The sequence below is a fragment of the Oryzias latipes genome, chromosome 7, assembly GCF_053564925.1.
Source record: "Oryzias latipes strain Hd-rR chromosome 7, Olatipes_Hd-rR_3.1".
Taxonomy (NCBI): domain Eukaryota; kingdom Metazoa; phylum Chordata; class Actinopteri; order Beloniformes; family Adrianichthyidae; genus Oryzias; species Oryzias latipes.
Window position 1 is genome coordinate 14,235,368 of NC_136243.1, and position 23,778 is coordinate 14,259,145.

The 23,778-nt window shown below is 41.7% G+C and overlaps 2 protein-coding genes and 1 long non-coding RNA gene across 3 annotated transcripts; 2 read left to right on the forward strand and 1 right to left on the reverse strand.

Moving 5' to 3' along the window:
- Nucleotides 1-6,075: 6,075 nt before the first annotated feature.
- peds1b (plasmanylethanolamine desaturase 1b) lies at nucleotides 6,076-13,050 on the reverse strand. The gene is made up of 6 exons (XM_078950267.1): nucleotides 12,252-13,050; nucleotides 11,442-11,561; nucleotides 11,275-11,366; nucleotides 9,425-9,569; nucleotides 9,065-9,277; nucleotides 6,076-8,957 (listed from the first exon to the last, which is right to left on the reverse strand). The coding sequence occupies exons 1-6, from the start codon at nucleotides 12,385-12,387 to the stop codon at nucleotides 8,836-8,838; spliced, it is 828 nt and encodes a 275-aa protein (XP_078806393.1). The 5' UTR covers nucleotides 12,388-13,050; the 3' UTR covers nucleotides 6,076-8,835.
- Nucleotides 11,896-12,390, forward strand: LOC144994065 (uncharacterized). The gene is made up of 2 exons (XR_013657445.1): nucleotides 11,896-12,037; nucleotides 12,210-12,390. It is a non-coding gene; the product is annotated as an uncharacterized LOC144994065 (long non-coding RNA).
- Nucleotides 13,051-20,301: 7,251 nt separating the features above from the next.
- cebpb (CCAAT enhancer binding protein beta) lies at nucleotides 20,302-22,874 on the forward strand. The gene has a single exon (XM_011477517.4). It carries the CDS (start codon nucleotides 21,546-21,548, stop codon nucleotides 22,404-22,406), a length of 861 nt encoding a protein of 286 aa, XP_011475819.1. The 5' UTR covers nucleotides 20,302-21,545; the 3' UTR covers nucleotides 22,407-22,874.
- The last annotated feature ends 904 nt before the right edge of the window (nucleotides 22,875-23,778 follow it).

Here is a 23,778-nt window from a genome sequence, read left to right on the forward strand (position 1 = left end):
CTTAAAAGAGAAAAAATGTAAAACAGTTTCCACCCAAACACGAAAAACAAAAATCATATTTTAAATCTATTCACTAACCTGTGATTAATAACACTTTAAATATTATAACTAATCATTACACATTAATCAGACTAATATTACTCAATATAGGGGGGGGGGGGAGTGTATTTACAATTTCCAGTGTGATAAAATATATTTAAATGAAACATTTGGTTCTACTTCACTATATATAATTGAAAATTAAATTGAAATATATTTCTAAAATTTGGTTTACAGCAAAGTAATGTGCATTTGAAATAAATATCTCTGACGTTTTCTGTACACCATTAGAGAAAATGTCGGTTTAAAATGAGCTATTTCGTTATTGTGACAGGATGTGAAACTGACCTCATTTCCTGTTTTTCTTTTGGTTCCTTCACAACTTCTTTAAAGATGGCACCAGTGGCTGTCAGACATTCTTAAAGTGTTTCTTTGTTCTTTTTCTTTTATTTAGTAGCATCTACTTTTAAAACATGTACCAGAAGTAAACCTGTAGTTCCAAAAGTATATGTTTAATAGTGAGAGTATTTCTGTGGTTGTGAATTATTGTAAAACAAAAATAGAAAAAATAAACTGTTTCGAAATGATTGATTCAAAATTGAATGTGAATATTTGATTCATTTGATTTAGTGGCAAAAAGTATATAAAAAGCTGGTTTTGTACTTGAGATTCTCCAGAACTGTTGTTTCTCTGTAGCTTGAGTAGTGGGTGAGAAGATGATGGACCTCTGTGTTACAGTTCAGTTTTCATGATGATATCGGCTGACAGAAGAAAAGTAATCCCCTTTTACAATTTAACTACAAGAATTTAAAAAAATCTATTTGAATTATTTAGAGTAACACTAGGCAAATATTTTTTATGTAAAGCATCAGAAGCTTCTACATACAGCTTAGACTCTTGTATTACCTATAAATAAATAAACTGTCAATCAAATCAAATCAAACTTTATTTGTATAGCACATTTCCAACTTGTGTTACTCAAAATGCTTTGCATAAAAACATAATCGAATGATAACACCCAATAGCAAGACAAAAAATATGTATACCCATACAATGTCCACAACACACACACATATACACACACACATATACTGTATGCACACCATGGTAAAGCATACAATGAATTACTAAAATGATGCACAGTAGAAATCTGGCTTTGAACTGAAGGGAGGAGGCAACATTTTGGGGACATGTCCACACCAGTGACCCCCCCACTTCACAGATTACGCTACCACAGGACCCCTCAGATCTAAGCGAACAGCTAGACCTGGAAGATCCCTCTGCAGCGTTCCTGTTCACTGAGAACGGTCAGTCACTGATGTGGGGGATCCCTGTGAGGAAAATAGAGTTTCAGAGATTTCAAAGTCAAAAATAACACCCAGGTTCCTCACACACCGAGAAGTTTTATAATTTTTTTAGTTTGGATAAAATAATCTCTGTCTTGTCTTCAGAACCGATCACTAAAACCTCTGTTTTGTCCTGGTAGAGCTGCAGGAAGTTATCTGCCATCCATTACTTAATGCCTAAAATTCAATTTAAAAGAACGTTGACTGACTCTTCGTTGTCAGGAGACACTGCAATGTTGAGTTGTATGTCATCAGCATACCTGTGAAAACAAACGCCATACCTCCTGATAAGTGGCAGCATCTTCTTTCTCTTTCGGCTTTTCCCATCAGGGGTCGCCACAGCGAATCATCCTTTTCCACCTCACTCTATCATGGACATCTTCTACCCTAACATTAGCCAACTTCATGTCCTCTGTTAAGACATCCAAATATCTCCTCTTTGGTCGTCCTCTTGCCCTCCGGCCAGGCAGCTCCATCTCCAACATCCTTCTACCAATATATCCACTATCCCTCCTCTGAACATGTCCAAACCATCTCAGTCTGGCTTCTCTGACTTTGTCGCTAACACAGGCAACATGAGCCGTCCCTCTGATGTACTCGTTCCTTATCCTGTCTAACCTGGTCACTCCTAAGGAGAACCTCAACATCTTCATCTCTGCTACCTCCATCTCAGCCTCTTGTCTCTGTCTCACTGCTACCGTCTCTAACCCATAGAGCAGAGCTGGTCTCACCACTGTCTTGTACACCTTTCCTTTGAGTCTTGCTGACACTCTTCTGTCACACAACACTCCTGACACTTTCCTCCAACCGCTCCAACCTGCCTGCACTCGCCTCTTCACCTCTTTTCCACAATCCCCATCACACTGAACTGTTGACCCCAAGTACTTAAACTCCTGCACCTTCTTCACCTCAGTCCCCTGTAACCTAACGCTTCTACCTTGATCCCTCTCGTTCAGACACATGTATTCTGTCTTACTACGACTGACCCTTCATACCTCTTCTTTCCAGAGCAAACCTCCACCTCTCTAGCTGTTCCTCCACCTGCTCTCTACTCTCACTGCAAATTACAATGTCATCCGCAAACATCATTGTCCAGGGAGATTCCTGTCTTACCTTGTCTGTCAGCCTGTCCATCAGCATAGCAAACAAAAAAGGACTCAAAGCTGATCCTTGGTGTAGTCCCACCTCCACCTTGAACTCCTCTGTCTGACCTACAGCACATCTCACCACCGTCATACTTCTCTCATACATGTCCTGAACTACTCTGACATACTTCTCTGCCACTCCAGACGACCTCATACAGTACCACAGCTCCTCCCTCGGCACCCTGTCATACGCCTTCTCTAAATCTACGAACACACAATGCAGCTCCTTCTGACCTTCTCTGTACTTTTCCATCAACATTCTCAAAGCAAAAATGGCATCAGTGGTGCTCTTACGGGGCATGAAACCATACTGCTGCTCACAGATCTCCACCTTCTTCCTAAGCCTGGCTTCCACTACTCTTTCCCACAGCTTCATTGTGTGGCTCATCAACTTTATTCCTCTATAGTTGCTGCAGTTCTGCGTGTCACCCTTGTTCTTAAAGATCGGGACCAGAACGCTTCTCCTCCATTCCTCAGGCATCTTCTCACTCTCTAGAATCCTATTGAACAACCTTGTTAGAAATTTCACTGCTGTCTCTCCTAGGCACTTCCATACCTCCACAGGTACGTCATCAGGACCAACGGCCTTTCCGCTCTTCATCCTTTTCAGAGCCTTCCTAACCTCATCCTTTCCAATCTCTGCTACTTCCTGCTCCACAACAACCACATCTTCCTCCCTTCTTTCCCTGTCATTTTCCTCGTTCATCAGCTCCTCAAAATACTCCTTCCATCTTTTCTGTACACTCTCTTGGGTTGTTAGCACCTTTCCATCTCTGTCCTTAATCACCCTTATCTGTTGCACGTCCTTCCCATCTCTGTCTCTCTGTCTGGCTAGCCTGTACAAGTCCTTTTCTCCTTCCTTTGTGTCTAACCTGTCATATAGCTCATCGTAAGCTTTTTGTTTGGCCTTTGCCACCTCTCTCTTCACTCTACGCTGCGCTTCCTTGTACTCCTGTCTACCTTCCTCAGTCCTTTCTACATCCCACTTCCTTTTAGCCAACCTCTTCCTCTGGACGCATTCCTGTACTTCCTCATTCCACCACCAAGTCTCTTTACCGTCTTTCCTCTTTCCAGATGACACACCTAGCACCTTCCTACCTGTTTCCCTGATAATCTCTGCTGTAGTTTCCCAGTCCTCTGGAAGCTCATCCTGACCACCCAGGACCTGCCTCAACTTCTGCCTAAATTCCTCACAAGTTTCTTCATTCTGTAGCTTCCACCACTTGGTCTTCTTTTCTGTTTTCCCTCTCTTCTTCTTCCTGACCTCCAGAGTCATTTTACACACCACCATGCGGTGCTGTCTGGCTACACTCTCTCCTACCACCACTTTGCAGTCATTAACCTCTCTCAAATGACCTCGTCTACATAGGATGTAGTCCACCTGAGTACTCCTACCTCCACTTCTGTATGTCACTCTATGTTCCTCTCTCTTCTGGAAGTAAGTGTTGACTACAGCCATTTCCATCCTCTTCGCAAAGTCCACCACCATCTGTCCCTCCAGATTCCTTTCCTTCACACCAAACCTGCCCATCACCTCCTCATCACCTCTGTTGCCCTCACCAACATGCCCATTAAAGTCTGCTCCAATAACAACTCTCTCTCCTCTGGGAAAACTCTCTATGACCTCATCCAACTCACTCCAGAATCTCTCCTTCACTTCTAAGTCACAGCCAACCTGTGGCGCATACCCACTGACTACATTCACCATCACCCCTTCGATTTCTAACTTTAAGCTCATCATCCTGTCTGAGACTCTTTTCACTTCTAGAACACTGTTTACAAACTCCCCCTTCAGAATCACTCCTACCCCGTTTCTCTTCCTATCAACACCATGATAGAACAGTTTGTATCCTCCTCCAATACTACGTGCCTTGCTGCCCTTCCACCTTGTCTCCTGCACACACAGTACATCTACCTTCCTTCTCTCCATCATGTCTGCCAGCTCTCTGCCTTTCCCTGTCATTGTGCCAACGTTAAGAGTCCCTATTCTCAAACCTATGTTCCTGCCTTTTCCCTTCTCTCTCTGGCCACGGACCCTTCTGCCTCCCCTCTTTTTTCCACCAACAGTAGTCAAATTTCCACCGACACCCTGTAGGTTAACAGCATCGGTGGCGGTCGTTGTTAACCCGGGCCTCGACCGATCCGGTATGTCTAAAGTGTTGTGGATGATTCGCATGGTTATTTTGGCAATTTTTACGCCGGATGCCCTTCCTGACGCAACCCTCTCTATTTATCCGGGCTTGGGACCGGCACAGAAGTTACTTGCTTGCAACCCCTGTGGCTAGATACTGATAAGTGGCAGCATACATAGATTAAAAAGTAGTGGGCCTAATATTAAACCTTGGGGGAATCCCACAATTGATTTCAAAGACCTTATACTTACATAAAATCCTCGATCTGTGAGATAGGAATAAAACCACTTCAGAACAGTCCCAGAAATGCCCAAACCTCTTAGCCTGTTAAAATAAATACTGTTGTGTTAAATGCTGCACTCAATTCAACTCAATTCAGTTTCATTTATTTAGCCCAAATTCACAACAGTCGTCTCGATGGGCTTCGAATCGGTAATTGCCCCTGACTGAGGGACAGTACATGAATAGCACTGCTCCAAACAGAGGCATGGAGAACTAAATGATGAATAATAATCGAGAATAGAGAGAGAAGGAGGGGAGAAGTAGATAAGAAAAGAGGACAGAACCCCAGTGCACCATAGCTACCCCAGCACTCAGATTCGGTATTACCAGGAGTTTCTGACAGTCCAGGTTACATCTAATATCATTAACTATTTTAACCAGGGGTGTCTCTGTTTATCCTAAAACCAGATTGATATTTTTCTAAGATTATATTGAAAAAGTCATTACATTGGTTTAGAACTGGTTTTTTTTTTCATTTTACTATTTGTTTGTGTTCTTCAAAATTCAACCCAATAAATATTAGTCAATAGCAGAATCGATTCTCTGATGTTAGCGTGGAAGATCCTCCGTTCGGATGCTTATTTCACACGTACATGTTTATTGCAACAGAGACATATTTAAAAGCGCAAAAAACATGTTTTTTTAAGGATATATTTATATATATATTTTATTTACAATGCCAAGGAGCATTGGTGAAACAAATAATCATACAAACACAACCATCATTAAATGTTTTGCCAATCACTTTTGGATTCTTAAGTTAAATGTTTTTTACTGGTTTAGCAAAATTGTAGTTTTGCTACTTTGACAATGGTGAATATAGATTTTAGGTGCATTGTCTGAATTCATTTCACATTGTAAGAATTTAATTTGAAAGCAGAAATGTAGGTTTTTATACTTCCTTTGTTTTTTGTTAATGAAGTTGTAAGTTGTGCACTTCCTTTAATACATCAGTACGGCATGTTACAGCTCAAAGAACCTTACACAATTTCTCTTAAATGCTTGTTCTATGGTCAGTACACATTTGAACACAAATCCACCCTGTACCTTCTTTCAATACTTTTATCTTGTGTGCTGTTTGCTAACAATATTGCCTTGTTCTAAATGCAAAAAAAAGACAAAATAATCACAGAAGGTTCTGCATTAGTTTATTTATAAATACAATTTCTTATATACATTGTAAGCCTCCCAAGTAGAAGGCAACAAGAAGGCATTGAGGCATTATTTTGATAGCTAAAACTCCATAACCACTGGCAATTATAAGCAACAACAAACATGTGGGTCTTGCCTTAGAAAAAGTGACCGTCCCATAAAGAGCAATTTGTCCTACATCCTTGGGAAGTAATAGAAAAACAAATCAACAGAATGTTAAGGCAGTTCCATTAAAAGTCAGAGGATCACAGGAGAGGTTTTCCACAAACCCGACACGATGTCTGCACAAAAATTATGAAAACTGCTACCAGAGCTCATATTTTAAAACAGAAGTTAAAATGCCCAAATTAGCTTTTCCTTTATAATAACAACCACATTTAACTGTAAGGACTGACAGCTAAGAGAATAAACTGCTGATGAGCTAGCAGAAGTCTGATAAACTAATTTACAGTCAACTTAAAAATAATCAATATTTTATTAAGATTTACAAATAATGTGGCTTTTCTCCAAATTTAGTTAATTCTACTTTAACCACTTTAATCATAATCCTGAGAAATTTGAAGAATAAATTTATTTGTGCGGGATTTACACCAAAACACCTGTGAAAAAAAAAGGAAATTAAAGCACATTTTTCCTTCAAGCCAGGGTTATTGTTATCATTTATACTTCTGAGCTCAGTATGCATTTTTTTTAACTTGCTAGTCTCCTTAGTTGATTACCCTGTGTTGGTACTTTTTAAGCTTAATCTTACACCTATTGACCAATGTTCTCAGCAAACATGAGAACAAATAACCTTAAAATTCTCTAAGACAACAAAGCAGAGCCAAACACAAAGCTCCTTTTCAGAGAGGGGCCCATAGCCGTCTAAGCATCTTCCCTAATACTGATCACAAACAGCTACATGGGGGGGGGGGGGGGGGGGGGGGGGGCTTTGTTGGGTGTGATGCAAATGCAAGAATCTATTAAATTTAAACTACATGATTAAGCGCAAATAATCCTCCCACAGTCCTCGACTGCACCAGCGGCAGTGTGCTAGACTACTGCTGCCCTACAGCAAAAACCAAACGGACACAGTTTGAATTCATTATGTAACAGAAAAAGTAACCTTGTCTCTACAAATTAAGAATAACCATTCATTGTGTGCTTCAACTCAGAAAACTGATTCAAATCCCAAACTATTTTCCCAGGGGTTTCATGAAGATGTTGGCATTTGAAACCCGGCAACATTTGGCCAAATCCGATAGAAAGCAGATTGATCTAGGAATGCCGCCGCATAGCCTACACAAGCCGCATCCACGCCTTCCATCTGCGCAAGTGACATCTTCACTAGAGTTAATTTTCGCATGCATCGTGTTTAATTAGGCCACTCTCTGTAACTCCGTTTTTTTAACTAAGCAAATACGTGTAAACTATTGAAAAAGAAAGGCATTTAACCAAAGCAGATGAATTAAGACATAATTAAGGGCTTTCAAACATACAATGCATAGCAACTAGCAGTACAATACATTTACAACTTACTGGCTTAAGCTTTAAAAGAACCAAGAAAAAACTGTTTAATCTATGACTGAGAAACTTCTGGATCGTCAGCTTTCATTGAAGCCCTTTGAACATCATAAAATCTCTTTGCCTTGATACCAAGAAGGTACACAACGTCACAGATCAGGAATGTTACACTCTGACAGTCAATTTCCCACAATTAAAAAAAACAAACGGCAGGACACAAGGACACTGATGCCTCACACGGCTGGCACAAAACTTTAGAACAGAGAAACAGAGACACAAGAGTTTTGAATGCAACATGGACCTGTGCGGCTAAAGAAAACCTAACCTCACTACTGCATTTATGGTGTGTTAAGGCAACTTGGCAAAAAAAAAAAATGCATGCACCTCTTTTTTGAGAAGCTGCATGTCTGCCATGAAGTGCTTTGCAGAAAAGTCCCCAAAGGTTTTTGAGCAAATGTACTCAAATTATCTGATGGCTGAGAAGCAACAACTAAATGCAGTCTTTTTTTCCTTCCAGTTCTGCATGTCACTTTATTCCTGGGTGTTTCCAAAGAAGCTCTGATTCTTCCCCTGTACAGCGCAAATTCCTTGGCGGTGCTTACAAAAGATCGATCATTTTAAAAAGGAAAACGCTTCCTACTATTTAAGGCCATCTTGTCATCACACCCTAAAAAAAAAAAAGTATCTAGAGCTTGTCAAACTAAGCCAAAATGTGCAAGGCGAGAGCAAATGTAACAGCCATTAACTTATTTGACCTTCAGGTGTTCACTTTGATTAATCTGGTATTGTTATTTACAAATCAGTACAGCTTTTGTGAAGATAAGAAACTGATCCACTGTAAACACAGTAGAGGAAAGTAAAAGATGTTATTTTTCCCAGGTGCCCTTTCCTTTGTTTGAGTTTTAGGGGGTTTAAGGAAATGGTTTTATCCTCTGGCAGGTGATCTGAATTAGTGTATCCAATTACGCTACCATAAAAAAAGAACACCCATTGCTATTTGTCATGTTAGATGCTCAAAGAAGGTACTGCAGCCTTAAAACATTTGTGTGAGATCAATGGAAATTTGGAACAAAGCTGTCATTTGAAGAAGCAGACAGAAAAGGTGCAAAACTTAAAGCTATGGCACCAGAAACCGTTTGGATAACAGTTTAAGTGGCACAAAAAGAGAGATGAGGGCTGGCGGAAGCATGGACAATAGTCAGAGTCTTCTGAGGTAGGATGAAGAAGCCTGCTCTGTTACTTCACTTTTTTGGCCCATTTCAAGTCATCCGCCCTGGGCTTCTCTCCCGTCACTCCTTGAATGAGATCCTCCAAGTACCTCCAGAAACCCAGCTTCTCCAAGGGATAGTTTAGCCAACCTTTACGGAAAGGAAAAAACATAAACTCGATATCAACTTAGCACCATAATGACGATTTTTTTTTTGTTATTTTGTTTTATCGAAAGCCTGATGTGTTCAAGACGAACCAGTGGTGATGCAGAAGTACGTCTCATGAGGGGAGACATGATGGATGCGGTGGTGCTTGCGGGGCAGGATGATTTGGCAGTCCTGCAGGAACACCACCCAGCGGGGAAGGCCGAAGTACGTGTGAGACCACTTATGAATCTGATTGGTCAGAGTCACGAAAATGGCCAGTGCAAACAAGTAGCAGTACCACGGGTAGTTATGGTAAATCTCAGCTGAAAGGAGACAGAAAGAAGATGTATTTTTGTATTATTTATTTTGGTTTCGTGTCTCTGAAGGATTATTTTTAAAGAAACACATTGGTTCAGGTTACAGCTTCTTCAGGGTGGCAATAATGTCACTTTTGTTGATACAAAACTTACCAGGGGAGAGGGTGAGAAAGTTGAAGGCCATGTTTGCAAGAGGGAGAAGAGTCAGCATGCAGTTATCCCCATTGGTCTCGATGAAGTCATGGCGCGTGATGGCCGTGGGGTCGATGTGGTGCTCCCTGAAGGGGCGTATGAAAGCCTGCAGGAGAGTATATGTATTGGTGAAGTGGAAAGCCTTTCAAAAGCGTGGCGGTTTAACGTACAGTCCACACCAGGCATTTGATAGCACATGGTGTTCACTAGGGTTGAGCAATGTCTCTTAGTTGACGATGTTTGCAGTAAACCATTGGGATGGACGATGATATCGTCCGGGGGGGGTATTTTTAATTTTTTGTTTTTATATCATTATTATTTGTTATTTTACTTTATTACTTCATTTATTTTATTTCCCAACAAATGACTCATCCGTGATGATCCAGTATAAACTGAGGGAAGTGACTTTAACAAAAATAAATAAACAAAATAAAATAGAAAAGAAGTAGTCCGCTCCCGCACTTGATTAGTCAGGTGGAGCGAGCGACCGTGGCTCTGAGCAGAGCAGACGCACTTTGTGTTTGAAGGGAAGGGAGGATGCTTTGTAACGTGTGCGCTATGTTATGGAGACTTCAGACTGTGACACGTCCCGCAGCTCTACTTGAACAAGCTGCCGAACTCAGGAGAACCGGGTCTTCCGGTTAAAGTGTGTGACCGGACAGAGCTCGGACTGCCAGCTCACACAGCGCTGTGTGTAGCAGAAATGTCACTCAGTCCTTAGAAAATGCTCAAACAATCACGTGGATTTGTGTTTCCAGTCGTGTCCCGACAAAATAAAAGGCTGATGTTATTCCCATATGTTTTCGTGCAGCCAGGATGCAGATTGCAGCATTTCCCGCATGGATTTTATGTTCATCCAAGGCTAAATGTTGTTAGCCCGTGTTAGCCTCTCTAGCCCTGGCCTCTTCCAGCTCCGTTCTTCAGCAGAAAAAGCACTGACCACACGGATTAAAATTAAAATGATAAGCGAACAGGCGCTTCATAATAACCGTAACATTAATAAAAGCGCGTTTAGAAGATCATCTAGTATATTACGGAGCTGCCATATATCTGTATGTAGCTCCCCAGCGGAACTCATTTCCCCTTCCGGTATTTCAAAGACTACTGCGCATCTGCGAATGATTTATTCCGACCGAAAGTGTGCCCCATTTGAACGTTTGTTATAAACGGAAAAAGTTTTTCTGGGCCCATGTACACGGTTGGACTCTAATCCGACTATTGATCCGATCAAGATATTTTGCACATGTAACCGCGGCTTATGATGTCGACTCGCAATGGGCGGGGGCGTGGAATCATGATGGTGTCTCTCCATCGTGAGGTCAGTCACCCATCACAACCCCTAGTGTTCACACTGGAAAAGCAGGGAGGGGCTTCTTCTTCCTACGGCATACTAGCACACCTGCAGTTGAAAGAGGCTTGGTGCGAAATGCCGAAGCGGTGCAAGTGTCGTGATTTGTGCACAAAACAAAATCGTTCAGTTCATTGCTAGCAGCGGATATGGATAACCATCATGTCAGGAGAGTGGCCTTGGTTTATCTTTACTTGAAAAACAAACACAGAAGTTGTCAGGCTCGTCACCATGTCTATGTTTACCACATAAACCCGCTACACGGAGTTTGATGAGTTTCCCTGCATTTCTATCAAATCAGAGTCCTTGCCTGGTCAAAGTTAGACCTGGTTTAACTGGCAACCCACGTTCAGTGGCTATGTGTTTTGTACGTAGAGTCCAAGAACTTGTGTAGCTTTGCCTGAATGTGAGAGGATGTGCATTGCTGAGTGTGGCGTGAACGTAGCTCAAAGTAGGAACTCACCTTTCCAAAGATGGGCAGGTCAACAGATCCCCACGTGTCAGCCCCCCAATGAACCATTCCGGATGCAAAGTCGGCAGTGAGTATTCCTGCGACTAAAAAAGGAGTTTTTGAAGGCACACAAATCACCACCACGTGGCATGATGTGATTTCAGAATTAAACTACTCACCAATGGCCAGCAGGATGGACCACGAGTGTCCCAAATGGAAATTGGCAAGAAGGTGAATGAAGTTGAAGGCCATAAGAGAGAAGCAAAGCACGACGCTGATCCATTCCTGAAGCCTTTTGCCTTTTAGGAGGGAAAGAACAGACATTGGGGGGGGGGGTCTGTCAGGTTTTCCAGCTGCACTTATCATCCAGACTAAAAATAAAACTGCAAACCCTCAGTAAGAGCGAAACAACATTTCTCTGTCTGTGTCATGCAGCTGCTGGAATGCCCATTTCTGCTGTGAAAATTCAAAACTAGGTCACATTTCTTCAATCAGGGGTTAAAATGTAAACCACTGTAGACAGGAAGGCCAGCTCAACCCAACGTCAAATCACAACAGAGGAAAGTGGGCTTCACTGTTGATGGAAGTTGTGTTAAGGGCGCGAATGACAAACCTCACAACAATCTCTGGCATTACTTTTGAATGATGCAACTGCTGTTGGAGAGGCTGTCCTGAAAAACAGCTGCCCCGATCTGAAAGGTTATCATTGAATCCCAGCCTAAAGCATGACTGGAGGCTTTTGTAACCTCTGTCTGTCCGATGCTCCAAATGTCAGGTCAGCTCACATGATCTCTTTTGTGAAACCAACAAGCCCAAAGCTCAAAATAATTGGTCGATGAGCATTCTCCATTGTTTTTATTATTTACCCGCTCTTTTGGTGGTTTGTTTGTTTGTTTCTGCCACGAGCCAAAAAAAAAACAGACATTATGTCACATTTCAACCGGCAGAACCGAAGCTACGAAAAGGCGGAGCAGAGAGGATCGACTCACCCGGCGAGTACAAGTTGGCTAGTTCTTGAGCACCGGCGTGCTGTGGACCCCACCTCACCGCGCCCCGGCCCGGTCCCTGCGGCTCGGAGTTCTCTGTAGCCCCTCCACGCCCGTCTTCGTGAACCATACTCGCCATTTCCCCGCTATGGGCCCGGCCCCTTCCCTTCAATCTCTCCGATCACAGCCAGGAACCAACTGCAGCGTCCACTTCTCAGCCCACATACGCCGTGGTGATTTCAGCCAATTGCACACCAGGCAGCGAGCGTATTAGCCAATCACAGCGCGGACAAATATCCCCTGAAAATCAAGCGACCAATCAGAAGGGGAGTTACAGGGTGCATTTCCTGGCCCCTCCCGTCCTGTCTCTATTCGCTCTGCTTTTTCAGCCCAGACAGAAACCCCTCAAAAAACAAACAAACGAAGCCACTGATACACAACAGCCACACAAAATCAAGTGTTCTGGAAAGTTCTTTGTCTTGTTAATGCTATACTCATCTGCTGAAACCTCTTTTCAAATTCCCTTTCCTAATAGGCAGACGTTGAAGCCATTTTTAGAAGAGGGTTTTAACCAACAATTAGAGATTCAGGTGTTAAATTGTTAGAAAAAGAACACAAAATGCTAACAATTTTAGTACTTACTAAAAATGCTAAGTCACCATTTCTTTGAAGACACCCTGGTAGCAAACTGACTTTTCTGTTTAATGCCAAAATAAGAACATCAAGGTTATATAGCTGTTCTGGGTATCAATTAGTCTCTCTTAAAATTTTCTTATTTTTTCTGTGAACTCAGAAGCTGCATATGGTTAGAATTTAGTGGAATTAGCAGTAAAGCATTGAAGTACAGATGATTCACTCTGTCTATATTCTTGAATGTTGTTTTTCGTGGAACCGACCACACCTGTTTTCTTTGTTGTCCTCAAACTCGTCACGTGTGTTTTGGGTTGTTTTGTTGTTAAAGGACATCTTTTCTCAAATTTTAACTTCTGGGTAAGGTCATTAGCTGAATATCATTGTTTTTTTGTTTTTTTTTTGTCCTAAGAAAGCCATCAAAATATCCAGGAGCACAAGTTTCTCCTGTAGCAGAGCCACCCTGAAGCCTTTGATGCAACTCCCATGTTCTAGAGTTTGGGTGGTGTTGTAAGTTGAGTTTAATCAATGAATATTAAGATTAATTTATTTTTGAAAAGGATGCAAAACATTTTGTTAGTGTGCAGCTTTGAACCCAAAGCTCTCCTCATTGCGGATTTTGAGCAGCTTCACACCTCCAAACTCAAACTCAAATTTTAGCTCATTTCATACTTGGATGATGCTCTCTTTTATAAGAACTTTCTTTTTCTGTTTCATTGTATTTAAACATCCTTTTACAAAAAGGCATATCAGTTTCTGCAACTCAAAAGTTATCCCCTTTTTGAGAAGTACAGGGCTGAGCTCCCATTTACACTTTTGAGTAAACAGACTAAAATGACACCAAATTATGGGTCCTCTTTCTAAAGTTTTTTCTTCTTCTTCTTCTGTGTGATTCCTGAAACCTCCCTATTTCATGCTGTGCTTCCATTCAGCTCAAAATATTTCTATGAATATCAAAATATGCTTAACTGCTTGTCTCATGGGTAAATATTATTCATAATAATAATACTCTCAATGGGAGAATGTTTCTGAATTTTGCTTATAAACTTATTTCACGGATGCCCACATTTCCAGTCTCTTGAGAAAAATAAACACCCTTCTTGTGCAATGCTGTAAATGAAAATATAATCTAGAGTACATTTTCTGTCAGTTATGTATTTCAAAAGGTTACACAGCTTTATTCTCTAGATTTGTCACATGCAAACTAACATATTTTTAGTGCTCTTGATCGTTTTCATAGAACTAATAAAGATTTTAGACCCATTAATCACAGCTGTGTTCGTAGCATGGTGGAGATGAGTCTATGGGATGTCATGAAAGTTTAGGTTTCTGTGCTGGTGTCCCTAAGTTCTTCTGCATTTTTGGATCTTGGGTTTTATGTTCTTCTTCACAGTTACATAGATTTTAGATGGTGTTTAATGTGAGTTTGCTGGCCATGATAAGACAGGGAAACTACGGTCCCCAAACATTAAAGGGCTTATATCATGCTTTTCTGACGTCTTTCAGAGTAATCTATATTATTAAATATGACAATATATCACCTTTGGCACTCTAAGAATGATTTTTTAAAAGAAATGTATTATTTTAGTTTATTTTCCTACCCCGAAGTAAGACGACTCGATTTCTGAGGCCCTGGCTTACGTTCCTTGTGGGTGCCGCCCATTTCATGACGTCAGCCTAGAGCCAGCCTCAGCAGTGTCTCCCCCCATGAAAGCAAACAGCATCTGAACTTTTGCAAAGATGGAGTTGAATATTGTGCATATAAAAGGAAAGCCATTAGCCAATTACCACTAGCTCGGCTTAGAAAGTGTTTGTGTGTGTTTGTGTGTCAGCCTGGGTGTGGTAGTTACAGTGCAGACTCTTCCTGGAAGGGGCTGTTCCTCACTTTCATACGTCACAATGTGAGGACCCACTTGTTTTTGTGGATTGGGAGGGAGTGGTGCTCAGAGAGCAAGTTTTTAGAGGAATGGTCAGAGATGTTGATTTTGCATGGGATAGGTCCTTTAAATGATAAGTTGGTTTCATTTTCCTGCAGTCCTTGGCATCTTTTCACATTGAAAACAGTGTCATTTAAAGATAACATGCAAATTCCACTTTTTTGAGCTTTTATGTGTTTTACAATGTTCATTCTTCATTATAAACCATTTTTCTGTCTAAAAACCTGCTCTCTGAGCACCAGCCCCTCCCAACACACAAAAACAAACGGGTCCTGACATTGTGACCTATGAAAGTGAAGAAAAGCCTCTTCCAGGAAGAGTCTGCACTGCCAGCACCACCCCCAGGCTGACACAAAAACACACACTTTCTCTGCAGAGCTAGTGGTGATCAGCAGAACTTTTGCATTTAAGTATTTCTATCAATTGTGTCCCATCTATAATATTTCCCTGGTCTAACAGGTAGGTGTTAGTTACTTTAGACGTTGGTCTCTAATAGTGGCCGGGCTCCTGTAAGACACCTCCCCTCCACCAGGTCATGCAAGGTCGTGCAGACGTGGGGGAGGCTGTGGTATTTGTATTGTAAGCCAGAGTAGCGATGGCCAAGAAACGCGCATTCGAAATAGTGTTTAAACTTCGCGTGGTGGCATACACCAAAGAACAGTCTGGTGAGGAATCTGCGCGGCCCTTTTGGGGTGGATCCTAAACGTTTCAGAGAATGGCACGAGCAGATGGATGATATTGAGAAGACGGCTATGGAAAGGGAGCAAACGATTTCTTGGTGGAGGTACAAAGAAAGCGAGCGATGAAATAGAAGAACTTGTTTTAACATGGATTATTGAGCAAAGACGGAAAAATGTGCACCTCTCCAGGAAAATGATCCACGTGGAAGCAAAGACGATTTTTGATACGGAGATTGTTGAGGCTTTAAAGAGAAAAGAAACGTTTACATCCAGTGCTAACCAGAACATAAAACAATGTTCTAATCAATCAATAAATCCTGAAATGTTCATCTGGTGGCATTTTGTGACCAAATTTCACAGAAATATGAACCCATTAGCCGACACCGGCATCTGTGATGGAAGAAACACCGGTCTCTAATAAATGTAGGATTGGCTGCCAAATATTTGGAATAAACGCTGGGGCTAATTAAGGCAGTTGGACAATATGCACAGCCATCTTTGAAAAATGTGGATATTTGTTTTCAGGGAAAACGCAGGCACGCTGTCAAGGGCTCTAGCTTGGTGTCATGAAATGGGCGGGATCCACAAGGAGTGAAAGGCGGAGTCTCAGAGTTCAAGTCGTCTTTATTCAGGGTAGGAAAAGAGTTCTCAAAAATAACTTATATTTCACAAACAACTTGTTTGTTTGTGTTCCAGAGGTAATATATGATCATAAATATGAATATATTTTGCTCTGAAAGACTTAAGAAAAGGTTGATATAGGCCTTTAAAGAAATCTGTAAATGGAAACTTAAAATGCTTCAGAACTTGTACCTGGACCAAAGAGAGGGTTGCCCTGACCTCAGATCAGATTAAACACGAGTTCCAAAGCACAATAGACTGAGGAACCTTTGCAATGGACCTCAGTCATCTTAAATTTGTGATGATGTTGTTTGTTTGTCTTTTTTTTTTCAGAAGAAAGGCAAAAGTAATTTATTCATAAAAGAGAAATTTAAATAATTGGGGTACAGTCCAGTTCTTAGTCGATAAATTTGCCTAGATTAGACACATCTGATGTTGTTTAAAGATTGGACTAAAAGAAGAGATGTCAAAGTTTGTGGATATGTCTGTGTGCTGTGACTGTTACGCAGCAGTGCACTCCTGGAATCTCCCTCAAATTATTAAATGGGCTTTCCAGTAAAATACCACAAGAGAAACTGGTTGTATTTTTTGGAATGCAGACCGTTTATCCCACATTTTGTCTTTCTGCTCAGCTTTCCATTACTGCACTTGCATACCACACTCTTTAGCAATGACCTTCAATGTCTCCCTCCTTGTTCAGGATGCCATTGATCTTTTCCTGGAAAACTGTTACATGTAAGTTACTATTACCAAAATAAATAATAAAAAGGCTTAAATATTGGAACTCGTTGATATACAAAATATACAGATGTACTAAGCCTTATTTGTATTAAAGGTGTAAAGACTATTTTAAAAATGTCATTGTCATTTTGTCGCTTTATGTACCTGGAAGCGGCTGGATGGCCCGGTTGGCTGCGTGTAAGACTGGCACGCGGGAAATCAGGATTCATTTCCCAGCATCCATTGTGGGTTATGCAGACGCAGGGGGCTCAAGTCCAGGCTGGGGACCCTGTGGTCCGAATAAAATACAAGGTTGTGTCAGGAAGGGCATCTGGTGTAAAACACTCTGCCCAACCAATTGTGCAGATCAGTGATGGCTGATTCTCTGTGGCGTATCTACTGCCAATTTATTTTATGTATTAATCTGGCATGTTTGCAAATTTGAACCGAAGTGTTCCCTCTTGGCTTTTAAGGAATCCTTGTAGGGAATACGTAATTGGTTAAGTTAATTTCTTATTTACAAGATACAAAATAAGTTCATCATCATGTGTAGTCATAGCTGATCCAACTCCTGCAAAGCTTTTTGTAGCCCTTAAAAATGAGGCCTAACAGGTAAGCAACAGGAAGTGCCAAGCAGGTTCATTTGGAATCATCCTTAATCTGCGTGAACTTGTGCTTTGATTCCAGTTTGTGCACTTTTTTCTGTACACTTTTGGCTAAGTTTTGGTTGTCTAGTAATTAAAATTAAGGTAGCCTCAAACAGAAAACTCACAAATGAACATTACTGGAGACTTTTTGCTTTGAACACCTTCATATCTGATAGAATTTGTTATTAGCGCCACCTCCTGGCAATTTAGTAGTGCTTTTGCACATCTCTCTCTCATGGCTGACTTTGAAGAAGAATATGAGCACAATTGGCCACAATTTGTTCTAATTTATTTCTCATCATTAAAAAGGCAAAATTCACTATTTATGATTCATTTGACAATTTTTGTAATCCTTTCTTTCTCATTAAGAAGCATATCCTTGCTGTTTTAAGCCTGAACCCCCTGAAGACAACTCAAGTCTATCAGAGGTCCACACATATTCACATCTTCTTTTACACATTATAAAGAGAGATTTGAGGAGCAGATACGAGCTCAAGTGGAAGCAGTGAAATCTCCACTTACGATTTTAATGATTAGCTTCAGCTGTAAAATGCGATGCTCACTATCCTCTCAGATTTTTTTCCTGTCTGCATGCGTGTCTGAGCTTTGATACTGGCGTAAATGGCGTATATTTATATAGCGCATTTCTACCTACAAGGACAAAGCGCTGTACAGTCACAGACCCATTCATCCAGTCACACACACATTGACACACTGGTGGCCGCTCCGCTGCTGAACACAGGCGCCCGCCCTACCACCAGAGGCAAGGTGGGGTTCAGTGTCTTGCCCAAGGACACTTTGACTCATGGGCGTGCAAGGCGGGAATCGAACCTGCAATCTTACGATCATGGGTCGACCGCCCTCTGTTGGTGGGAGAACATCACAATATTGAACCACAACCAAACAGAATAGATGCATGATGATAACTAAAGGCAAGAATGTCACTGTCCAAAATGGATCATTTTACTTGATTAGTCCTTACTAGTCCAAAAACGTGCTTCATAGGTTAATAGGTTACTCTAAATTGTCCCTCGGTGTGAATGTGAGTGTGCATGGGTGTGTGATTTGTGGCCCTGTGACAGACTGGTGACCTGTCCAGGATGTCCCCTGGCTCCGGCAGCCCCGTGACCCCGAAAGGGACAAAATGGGTTCAGAAAATGAATGAGTCCTTAATAAAGCCAATTATTAATTTTAAATACATATATACAGGTAAGAAGTAAAAATATTACAGGAAACGAAAAGTACATAGAAGACGATCACAGGAGCTCCTCTGTTTTCTTTACACACCACAGGAACTTTGCCTTATTGTTCCTTTTTTTTTTCTCGTATTTTTGTTTTTCAAGTATTTCAAGTTTGTCCTGTTCCCAGTATACACTTTCCACCTTCTGTGATGCAGGTGTGATCTGATTGGTGCAGGTGATGTGAAGACTCAGTGATTGGTTGATCTTAAGATTACAAACATTACAAAAACCCCAAAAATGTTACCTTTGTTTTAAAAAGTTAGCCCATAAATAGATTTAAGTATGTCAAAACTTTACACTGAAACACAGATAACTTAGTTGGCAGTAACGCCCAACGCACTCATGATAGAAATGCAAAGAAAAAGAAAAAATAGTTTATAATTAGTTCATGTACTCTACTTCTCTTAACATTCAGGTGTTAAGTTACCCCAGTGCTGTGACTGGAAGCAGAGATAAAGCAAATGAGGGTCAGTTGTTTTTCAGGGAAGCATTCAATGAGCTCAACAGTTTACCAACAATCCACTTTATGAGAAGGTTCATGAATTTGAAATGTTTTTGTGGCCTGCAGTTCAAATTCCTTTACAAAGTTTGATGTTTCAGTGAGAGAAAGCACTGTTAAAAAAAAGACAATTCTCTCCAAACCTTAAATGGTTTCCTTTATCAGCCTTTCAAAGTAGGTCAAAAATGAAGTTGTGGTTTTTCTGTTGAAAGAGTAGTAGAGGGCAATTTTTTAAAATGAAAGTTAAGCAAAAATAAGCTGTCAGGAAATGTTTTGAATCAAAATGTTGCAGTGGCAGTTCATCAGCACAAAGATATTTTCCACTTTAATGCCCTTTACAGGTACGTGAACGAAAAATGAAGCCGAAAAATAGTGTTCCACACTCACAAGTGTCTCTGATTTGCACGAATATGCAGCGTGAGGTCAAAAACACCCAGTTGTAGCAGATATAGTGAAATATATTCATCTCAGAGGAGAAGGAAACACTTTGAATTTAGCAAACACATGTGACCATGCAGTGTGGTAGAATGTTCTCATAATGTTCCCTTTGGATTATTTTGAGGTGGAAAAACAACAGTGGACTGAACTTTATGTTTTATAACTTATGAAAGGATTATCCATTAGTTCTTTTTTACTTGTTTGTTTGTCTGTTTGAACACTGTTCAGTGCCAAGTATTAGTGGTTGAATTTTTGGTTGCAGATGTCCTGAATCAATTTAGATCAGTGAATCGCATCGAGTCGGATCAACTATTAATCGTAGCAGCAACCACAAATTATGATATGAATCAAATCGCCGTTAAAATGCATCATTGCACCCCTACTCAGAAATGTGCAGCATCAAAGTCACGTGTTTTTGTGTAACATGTCACAGGAAAAATTTGAATGCTGATCCAGAATGACATCTCAGATGAAAACGTTGTCTGTATGTGACGCTATAGGAAGAGAAGGGAGCACTCCCATGGAGGCACTACAGATGTCATCTGTCATTCTGTTTGATGGAGCTGCCTGACAGGGAGCTGAAAGTAAAATGCAAACATCGAAGAAAAGTTGGAAGCAAAGGGAAAACTTCAAACTGTTTCAAAGCAGTTTTAATGGAGCAAGAATTAAACTTAAGCCAAAAAAAAAGGTTTTTCACTCAAACAACAAAAAAATGTATACATTATCAATTTAATCCCTTTGATTTATGTGCGATTATATTCAAACATCAGCCAGGCCTGATGTTAAAAGCCTTTAGATACCATTTGGAGTTTTTTTTTCTCTCCAGTACAGTCTTGTCATGATATTCTGCACCGACCGCTTCCTAACATGCAAGTCATGGTGACTTCAAATGGAAAGTGACTACCTCTGTTTTCTTCAGCAAATCACACAAGAAATGTCACACACGTGTCTTAAAATATGCAAAAGATGCTCGAAGCACCAAATTGACAAGTGCTTGACAAGTAATTTTCTAAATACTCTTAGCCACACGGTGGCAGTAAATCCCAATTTGCAAACCAGTTTCTCACCAATAAATAAATTGTAGGTATTTCTTCTCAATCTACGTGCACGTTTAAAGCAAACGTGTAATTCTTATCTGATCTTATTCAGAGTCAGTTTATTTTTGGGGCCTCATGATTGTCCAGGAGAGGCTTCTATTTTGTTCTTGCTGTGAGTCATTGGGTCATGCTTGAAGTCATGTTGTGGGATAACACTGATCCCACGAGACAGTCACATCTGTCTTTGACGACAGTGAAATGTTTCTGACACAAACCAGCACAGTGATGGATGGGGATGTGTGCATCACTTCCACAACTGTTCATTTTTGTTTTGGAAATAATGTGTTCAGAGATGTTTTGATTACAACTGAATGTGATTTTCTGCTGCAGGAGTTAAGGAAATGTGTCCAGAAAGGAGCAAAGTAATTATTTATAATAACTTGTATTGATGCTTACTGACAAACAATGAAAGACTTCACTTTAAATAGACAACAAGTCAAGTTCAGGTTTTCGTTTGTCCCGACATAAACAGATGAATGCGGGAAACGTTCTCCAAAGTGGAACAGGTTGTTCGCTGACAGGCTCCGCTCGTCACACCTGCCCTGTTAGGCCCCGCCCCCCGCGCTGTGGAATAAAACCCTCTCGAGACAGGAAGGTCTGTCAATTCCTCCCAATCCGCCACAGAAAAAAAAAGTTGCTTCTTGTTGTTGCCACATGAAGTGACGCGGGTGCTTTCAGCTCGCTGCATTCCGACACGTTTTCTCCAGTTACTCAGCTGAACTTGAAGAACTCGGGGCGCCTCACCTCAGCCCTGCCCGCTCCTGCAGTCCGGCGGGAGTGCAGATCCATGGAAGTGGCCGGCTTGTACGAGGAGGGAAGCTTTGCTATCCACGGCAGAGACGGTATCATCAGTCCCATCGTCGGCGGCTCGTACTGGCGGCTCGGTGACTCGATGACGGAGCTGGGCATTGAGGAGCGGGAGAGAGCGATAGACCTGAGCGTTTACCTGGACCCAGCCTTCCACTGCGCGCAGCTGGCGGCGCAGACGCAGCCGCAGGGGGACGCGTACTCTGACTTTCTGGCGGAGAGCAAGATCAAGAGAGTCTCAGCTCTCCAGAGCTACAGGAACTACTCTTTGCTGGGCGAGCTGGAGTCGAGCCAGTGCGACCCCCGGCAGCCCTACTCGCTGGGCTACTCGGAGCTGCAGGAGACGCGCGCGGACAGCGTCCTGAGCCCCGAACTGAGCCGCTACAGAACCGCCGCCGCAGCCGCCGACAGAGACGACAACCTGGAAGACGCCAAGATGGAGAACGGCTCGTCCGGGTTCGACATGAGGTCCTATCTTCATTACCAGTCCACCAGCAGCAGTCTGGGGAACATCTCCACTGCGTCCTCCACCTGCTCCAGCCCGCCCGGCACACCTGCGCCCTCAGGTAAAGGCAGGTCACCGTCTCACGGCGGCAAGGGGAGCAGCGGGAAGTCTAAAAAACGATTGGACAAGGACAGTGAAGAGTACAAGCTGAGGAGGGAGAGGAACAACCTCGCCGTGAGGAAGAGCAGGGACAAAGCCAAAATGCGCAACTTGGAGACTCAACACAAAGTGCTGGAACTGGCCGCGGAGAACGACCGTTTACAAAAGCGCGTGGAGCAGCTGTCTAGGGAGCTGGCCACGCTGCGCAACCTGCTCTCAGCAACTGGACAATGTTAGGTACCCCCCTCCCACGAGAGAACCCCCCTGTGCCGCTCCCTCAAGTGGACTGGAGAGTGCACGGTGATCCAAACGGTACACAGGTGAAGGCGGCCATCCCCAGTTTACAATGGACACTGAATAAGACTGAACAAGTGGGTGCATGGATTGCGCAACCGTTCACCACTCTTTACATGTCACTGTGGCTTTTTCCTCACATGTAATGTTTGTGTATGCAGTATTTCTGTGCAGGTTTTACATACATACATTCATACCCTTGAATTTCTAGATTTTTGTGTGTGTGTGTGTGTGTGTGTGTGTCTGCAGCAATGGCTGTCAACGGGGAGAGTTGTGCTGCAGTGAAATGATGCAACTCTTTGTAATAGTATTGGCAATGAATGAAATAAGTCTAATTATTTAAGATTTAAAAAGGTGAAATGCTTTAATTGTACTTGACATTGGATTAAATAGATTTATACTTTGTTTAAAGGAATTTGCACGCTCTTTTCTGTCCTTTCCTCCGCAGGTTTAGGGTGCAGACAGGCACACAGACATGGGCGTTCACACTCAGACTCACACTTAATCCGTTACAGCATATTGCGTTGAGGAAAACGGCTGTTTTTATAATCCAGGTTTGCGTAAAATAAACTACAAATCACGAAAAGAATCCTACAGGCCTTTAAATATTTGAACCTTTGTTGCACAAAACGTTATTAATTAATCATACGTATTTCATTATAAAGTAGAAAATATAGTTCTCTGTAGTTAAAAAGCTTTAAAAAATATAGTTTGGAATCTTTTTAGTCATTGGTTTTTGTCAAATTGCACTTAAAACAAACATCTCTTGCAGATAACCTTTTACACAAAACACAACCTAACTCCTCACACTCTTTTTTTTCCTCTTTTTAAACAGGTTCATTTTCGTTTCTGTTTATTTTAAATAATTGACGCATTCTCCCAAGGGTCCTAAAATAAATCAAACCCATTTATGCTGAAATGATACTGCTGAGAGGGCAGAAAAGAGTCGGTCGCTGCACGCAGCACAGAAGTGTTGGCTTTATCTTTAGCACAGGGCTCTGTCAATAGTCTGCTGGGTCCACTGGCCTAGAGAGGGGTTCAAGGTTGCACAGAAATTAATCAACAACTAACCTCATCACACCATTTCAGGTCACGCTCAGGCAGCAGAGACCTGGCTGACGTGACAGATGCCTGTTAATCCTTTGCAAACTTTTATATTTTAAACCAAAGTTGAAATAAAGAAAACATTAAAGTTTCCTTTAAAGTGGAAGGAGCAGATAAGCTCACAAGTGGTGGAATTTTTCCAGGCCGTCAGAATGTATTTGACTGGTTTGAATCGTATCAGGCAAGCACACCCCTGACGGAGCAGATAAAC

What these genes read in the sequence shown, in the direction of transcription:
- peds1b (XM_078950267.1), bottom strand. Translation starts at nt 12,387, where the DNA reads ATGGCGAGTATGGTTCACGAAGACGGGCGTGGAGGGGCTACAGAGAAC. An exon ending in GTCCATCCTGCTGGCCATTG is followed by an intron (nt 11,367 to 11,441) that starts GTGAGTAGTTTA and finishes CTCCTTTTTTAG; the next exon opens with TCGCAGGAATACTCACTGCC. An exon ending in CTTTCTCACCCTCTCCCCTG is followed by an intron (nt 9,278 to 9,424) that starts GTAAGTTTTGTA and finishes GTCTCCTTTCAG; the next exon opens with CTGAGATTTACCATAACTAC.
- cebpb (XM_011477517.4), top strand. Translation starts at nt 21,546, where the DNA reads ATGGAAGTGGCCGGCTTGTACGAGGAGGGAAGCTTTGCTATCCACGGC.